Genomic DNA, 6,421 nt, shown 5'->3' on the forward strand with positions numbered 1-6,421 from the left:
CTTTCTGTCTGGGTGCGTGTGTGTGTGCGGAAATGGGATCTGTCATTACAACACAAACAGCCCCCATGGTTGCAGCAGTTCATTTATTTCATTATAAAAAAGTTTAAGAGTTATTAGCTTTTTATTTAAAATCAGATACAGGAACATTGCGCGCTCGTGTAATTTGACACCGGCTGTAATTCCATACGGGCAATTTCACTAACGTTGCGATTCGTTACTTGCGAAAGAGCAAATTCACAACGAACGAAAAATAATTAAAAAGGAAGCTACGCTGACTGTTCTCGTTATCTTCTCTTAGTAGCTTCACTTTTTTTCATTTTCAGTATTTTCAGTATAGTTATAGTTTTTTCTCGCGTGCAACATTATAGCAATAGCATATGAGGCTCGGCGCTCGGCCCAGATTTCAGCCGAGCGCCGAGCGTCAAAAAAGGAGACGCTCGGGCACGAGCTTTTGAGTTCGGGCTCGGCTCGGCACATCCCTACCGCTTATGAACTACCTTGTACTTTACTCTGTGAGTGATGCTCAAGGACACATACGCCCACAATTGTAGCGGCGAAGAGCCTTGAACCCATTACCTCTGGGTTAGAGACAGGTGCGCTAACCATTGTGCCGCGGGACTTATATTGTTACTTTGCAGTTCGACGGCCATTATGTTGTAAGTGGAAGCCTCGATACTTCTATCAAAGTTTGGGAGATTGAGCGAGGAACTTGTTTACATACGTTGATGGGACATCAGTCGTTAACATCAGGGATGGAACTACGGGATAATATATTAGTGTCGGGTAACGCTGATTCAACCGTGAAAGTTTGGGATATTTTAACTGGGGAATGCTTGAAGACTTTGGAAGGTGAGAATTTCAATGAATGTAACTTTTTTCATCCAGTTTCTCTTTGCTTGGTGGGACATTCGTTATAACACGGATGTTCTGTTTCGTACACCTCGTGCCGGCTTACAAGTTACCACGAATGTAACTTATTTATTCTCGCATGGCCCTGTAACCTCTAGATTAGACCCAGGTGCGCTAACCACTCTGCCACGGCGACGGACAACTTTGTTTATTAAGTTTTAAAATATTATTTATCACTCCTAGGTTCAAATAAACATCACAGCGCGGTTACTTGCCTTCAATTCTACGGGAAATTTGTGATTACGAGTTCTGATGATGGAACTGTTAAGTTATGGGATGTTAAAACTGGGAAGGTGAGGTATTGGTTACAGATCTGTAATATATTTATCAATAACTTAAGATAATCCAAGCATGGAGAATAAATTGACTAGAACAGCTGTTGCTGTATTACATTTACAATATGTCACAAGTAACAAAAATTACTTTAGAAATTATTTTACTAGAAGAGTTTTATAAATTTACTATATCTTTAGAAATGAACTAAAAAAGCTGTATAAAATTTGCACTGTTTGTGTCACGAATTATTACCAACTTAAAACGTAGTATGTTTTTAGGAAAAAATGTATATTTAAAAAAGTCTTAGAATATTTTCATGTTATAAATTATAAAAAACTTAATATATTTCTAGGTTGTTCGAGACTTAGTTACGTTAGATTCTCGTGGTTCCGGTGGCGTGGTGTGGCGGATACGAGCGTCGCAAACTAAACTTGTGTGTGCGGTGGGTAGCAGGAACGGGACTGAAGAAACCAAACTACTTGTGCTCGATTTTGACTCAGAACCAAAATAACGTTTCAACTTCAAACGTGACGTGTGAAAATCATCGCATGTAGAACTCAAGCGTGTTATTTCCATGCTTTAAAACGCGTGTCAATATTAAGATTTTTTTATTTCTCAATTTTTATACCTCATCACCCATTCTTGCTGATGCGTTTTAAAAAACGTCTTGAAAACTATTCGTTTTAGCGTCTTGGACGAATGTTCGGTTTATTCCATTTGTGCTTCCAACTGTACTAGAGTGCATGGTATCATCAGCTTATTCATCGTTGCGATATGGTTTGTTTACCGTTGGCTTTGTGCAGTAAATGTCAAAAAAATTGCGAGTGGTTTATACAAAGTTTTATCTGTTCTGTTACTTCTGCTACCAGGCATTATGTAAATAATTCTTTAGCGGCGCATCTGGTATGACAAAACGTAGCATATTTTCAACGTTTCGTCATCCGGCAAGACTTAATCAGGAAACGATTTTCTACATTTTTATTTCAGTTAAGCCACCAAATTGGCTAAAAGATTATATATTTACTTTATGTCTGGTCTTCAATTGCGAAAACAATAGCGAAGATCACGTTAACTAAAAAAAACGAAGAAAAAGGAATCAACAGCAAAACGACAGTCGTTAAAACATTTAATGGATAAAACGTGTGGGAAAAAAACGTCGGTTGATAAGCTTTGCCGCTGCACCTGAAATTACTAAGTCGTCATTCTGTTTGTAACGAACAACAAATAAGTTACCAAGATAAACGTATGAATGTAACTTATTTACCCTCGCGTGCCGGCGGGGAAACGACAGTCGTTACAACCACGAGTGTTCTGTTTCATACACCTGTTCGTTTGCTTCCAAATGGGACGAGAAAAGAGAATCAAAATATATTAAGACAAAGTTTTTATTCCCATTCACATTATTAATAAACTTAAATGTTAAACAATTATATAGGGAGAAGATGGGACACATTTAGCACAGAATATCCTGATTGTGTTTTAAACAATTACCAACAGTCTATATGGGAGTCGTGTAAATACAGTTTTATAATTCTTTGAATGTTCTTTGTTTACTATACTAAATAGGACGAGAAAATAGAATGAAAATGTGTCCCATCTTCCCCCACCCTACTATATAAATATATAGTTTTCGGAACTAATATTTCATAAAGTGTAGTATATATTGCGCAACAGTGCAGTATGTTGCGACTTGGTTGTTTACTGCTTATTCACACAAGTTGACAGAAATTCCGGCAAAAATAATTATTGCTGTAATTTTCACAATCCGCTGTTACTATAAATAGATTCAGTGTTACCTGGTGTTGAAATACTGCTTATGAAATCCTGTCTTAAGACTCAGTTTGGATCTTTTACTAGAGGCAGCACTGTGCGCTTGGCATTCGCGAGAATTACAATTTGGCATTGTTACGTCACAATTCGCAGCGTCGCTCCTACCAATTAACCAATCAGTCCCCAGCTTCCCACGTGATCAACACGTTTTCGTTTTTGCTCATGTGAGTTTTGGGATCGGTTGGTTCTTTTTGGTTTGCCACGTTTTCGAAAAGGTGCTAAGCAGTTCGAAGTTATAATGTAGTTATGTGAGGGCAGCTAGGTTGTGATAAGGGCTTGTTTTAGCGTTGAATATGCAATATACGAGCAATATTATGCATTTATTTGTTTTATTAATATTTAACATTTATTTACAGCTGGCTATTTTAAAAATAATTCTTATATAGTTTGAATTATTTGAATTTACACTGAAACAAGAAGTCTTGTGTTCAAATCACATCAATGTTATCTCGCTCACGAATAAAGATGCCTTGAGTGACAGCCGCCGATGCAGCTTCGGATTGGCAACGTTAAAAGTGAGTTTGTATTTTTTTATCGAACTGGGTGTTTCTTATTGAAGCCAACAATTGCTCGTAGCTCGTTTTGTATCAATATTTCGGTTATTCGTGTCTCATAAATGACGCGACTGCAGAGAAAATACAGTAATTTCTATACATTGTATTAAACTTCGTTAAATGAATGCACGTTTGTTCTCATTCGTTCAACCGATATTGTTATTACAGCAATCCAACGTACAAGGAGAATGATATACTAACTCCGAAACGACATATCTACAAGTTCGTTACCGCACAGTTGACCTGCATAACCGGTAAGCGCAAATATATTTTAACGACTGTACGCGTGTGTATTACATGTCTACAAGAGTGACAGTTATAACACGGGTGTTCTGCTTCATACACCTCGTGACCGCTTACGAGTTACCACGTATGTAAGTTTGTGGGAAACTTGAATTTTATTAACGCAAGTTTTACCATCACAGAGTTCTGTTCGAAGCAGGATCATCTTGAAATGCTCCGTAGAACCAACACATGTCATCCACATTGTTTGGGTAAGTAAACTTATATCCACTTTTTTTACGTGCCTAAAAATAAAATAAATTAAATCCTGTATTGCTAAGTAAACTTCGCTTATGTCTTATAGTTATTTTGTAAGCCAATATTGTTACACTTTTCATTGGGAGCCATGGCGTATATAAAATGCAGCTCCGTGTATCATATAGTAGGGTGGGGAAGATGGGACGCCTTCCTCGAACCATTTGGTAGTAAACCAAGAACATTTAATGAATTATAAAACCGTATCCTCACGACTCCCGTAGACCGTTGTTAGTTGTTTAAAATACGATCAGGATATTTAGATACTATGTGCTAAAGGTGTCCCGTTTTTCCTCACCCTCTTATAATTAACTTAACATTTTGTATTTATTTTTAAACTAATCAATGTTTTTTAACATTACAGATTCAGACACTACGCCATCTACTCCACTATATACGAGTTTGGTACGAAGCTGTCTCCGTGAACCGCTGATAAGATTTCGGTAAGTTGATTAAATACCAAACTTGTGCAACTGTTGCAAACATTGTCGTCTATTCGTGTTAAGTTTAATTAATTCCAGTCCCATTGTAAATACTACGGGGTAAGATGGGATATTTAGCAACGATGTCCCATATTTCCCAATTATGTTTAAACTATTAACAACGCAATTTTAGAGTCTTTACTTTTTTCTCTAATTTACTTTAAGAATTAAATGGGACGAGCAAAAAAACAATTATCGTCTTATACCCCAACTTATTTTAATAGTAATCAATGCTGTGCTCGCAATATTTAAATCTTCAATTTATTCTAAACTTCAAATTTTACGCCACAGATATGACGTCACAGTTCACACGACGTCACTCAGCTGGTTCTATGAGCATATAATGGTTTGAAAATTATTACGTGAAACGAAAGAATTGCTGGAGGAAGAAAGGACGAAGGTAAATACAACGATTGCTTTAACTTTTATCTCGGAAGTTCCGGAATCCAAATGTCAAACGATTTACAGAACGACGTAATCGTGTTAGCACTTGTTCATTTAATGTAGCGTATTACACACACGTTTACAATATTAAACAAAATACGCATGTTAACACTAAACGAGCTTAAGAAACTGCACTGAGACAAGATGCGGGAATGTCAAACTCTTACGTTTGTAGTAAATAACTGTTATGCTACATATGTATGCTTTATTGGTAACTAATGGGTTGTCCAAATTATTAGCTAAAAAAAATAATAAACAATCACCCACAAAGTTACATATACATGGTAACTTGTAAGTTGGCATGAGGTGTATGAAACAGAACACCCGTGTTTTAACGACTGTCGTTGTTCCGCCATGCGAAGATAAACAAGTTACATACGTGGTAACTTGTAAGCGGGCACGAGGTGTACGAAACAGAACACCCGTGTTATAACAACTGTCGTTTTCCGGTCCCGCCAGGTAAAGCAAGTTACATCCATTCATATATTCATGTTCCTGGTGAAGTTAGTATGAAATATAGCGAAATGTAACGTGTTATTACTTTTACAGAAAAGAGAAAAAGACGGAACGAAAAGCTGAAGAACGAAGATGGAGCCATAGCATACCTTGACTAAGATTTATTCTTAGTCGATGTAAATACTAACTTATGTGAGCTGTAGCATAAAAAGTCCCCTTTATTGAATGCTTGTTTAAAATAGAATGTTTATGTGGTACATTGTGTGTGGGGTGGGGAAGTATACGGGAATCAAATAATTAAAGTCCACCTTTGTACACGTTAGTAATGTAACGTGGTTGGGAATCTTGGGTTTATTTCTCCGTGTGTGTGTGTGTGTAAACAACCTGCATAAGAACGGTGCGCGCAGGTCAGATTTCCAACTTTAACCCAAAACTCCTGGTGTCACTTATCAGCAAGGCCGGACAGTCGGCATCGGATAGATAGAAGTGACATCGCTATAACTAGGGATCGCTGTTAGGAAGTTTAAGTTAGACAGAACTGGGACACTGCACCGGGCCGACACAACACGTGTCATTGCACCCAGGCCTATACAGCAGACCGTCCTGGTTTGCGTAAACCCTTACACGCCGGTTGGTTAAAAGTCCGGTCGGCGAAAGCTGGCGGGTTCCAACTGCAAAACAATTAGGCGCCAAACTTGCGACTAGGGTAGGGATCAAAAATTACAAAAATGTTAGCCCCCTGTTAGGTCCCCTAAAACTACTAACCAAATAAATGTTTTTTCTATAATCAGTTTATGTTGTCATTCCTTTTTTGAATCGACAAGAAGCGCGAAAATGCGACGCAAAGTCGACGCTGTTGCGGCGGATAAAGTGATTCCTAGGATCACTCGGTTCGATCAATCTTGCGTTAAAGCAAGATATAGTTAGCTCCCA

The 6,421-nt window shown here is 37.8% G+C and overlaps 1 protein-coding gene and 1 long non-coding RNA gene across 3 annotated transcripts in view; both read left to right on the top strand.

The window, feature by feature from the left end:
* Positions 1-2,009, top strand: part of LOC100183472 (F-box/WD repeat-containing protein 7) — a 15,614-nt gene extending 13,605 nt beyond the window's left edge. Inside the window, exons 14-16 of one of the 2 annotated variants that reach the window (XM_009862402.3) lie at positions 639-849; positions 1,093-1,202; positions 1,538-2,009. In XM_009862402.3, coding sequence (XP_009860704.1) covers positions 639-849; positions 1,093-1,202; positions 1,538-1,696 — 480 coding nt within the window. In that variant the 3' untranslated portion in view covers positions 1,697-2,009. The remainder of the gene's footprint in view (positions 1-638; positions 850-1,092; positions 1,203-1,537) is intronic. The other variant, XM_026837719.1, reaches the window with a different exon arrangement.
* A 937-nt stretch (positions 2,010-2,946) lies between these two features.
* On the top strand, positions 2,947-6,208 carry LOC104266380. The gene is made up of 6 exons (XR_717534.3): positions 2,947-3,530; positions 3,738-3,823; positions 3,995-4,063; positions 4,471-4,549; positions 4,880-4,988; positions 5,582-6,208. It is a non-coding gene; the product is annotated as an uncharacterized LOC104266380 (long non-coding RNA).
* Positions 6,209-6,421: the final 213 nt, after the last annotated feature.

Source organism: Ciona intestinalis, chromosome 14 (assembly GCF_000224145.3).
Source record: "Ciona intestinalis chromosome 14, KH, whole genome shotgun sequence".
Taxonomy (NCBI): Eukaryota; Metazoa; Chordata; class Ascidiacea; order Phlebobranchia; family Cionidae; genus Ciona; species Ciona intestinalis.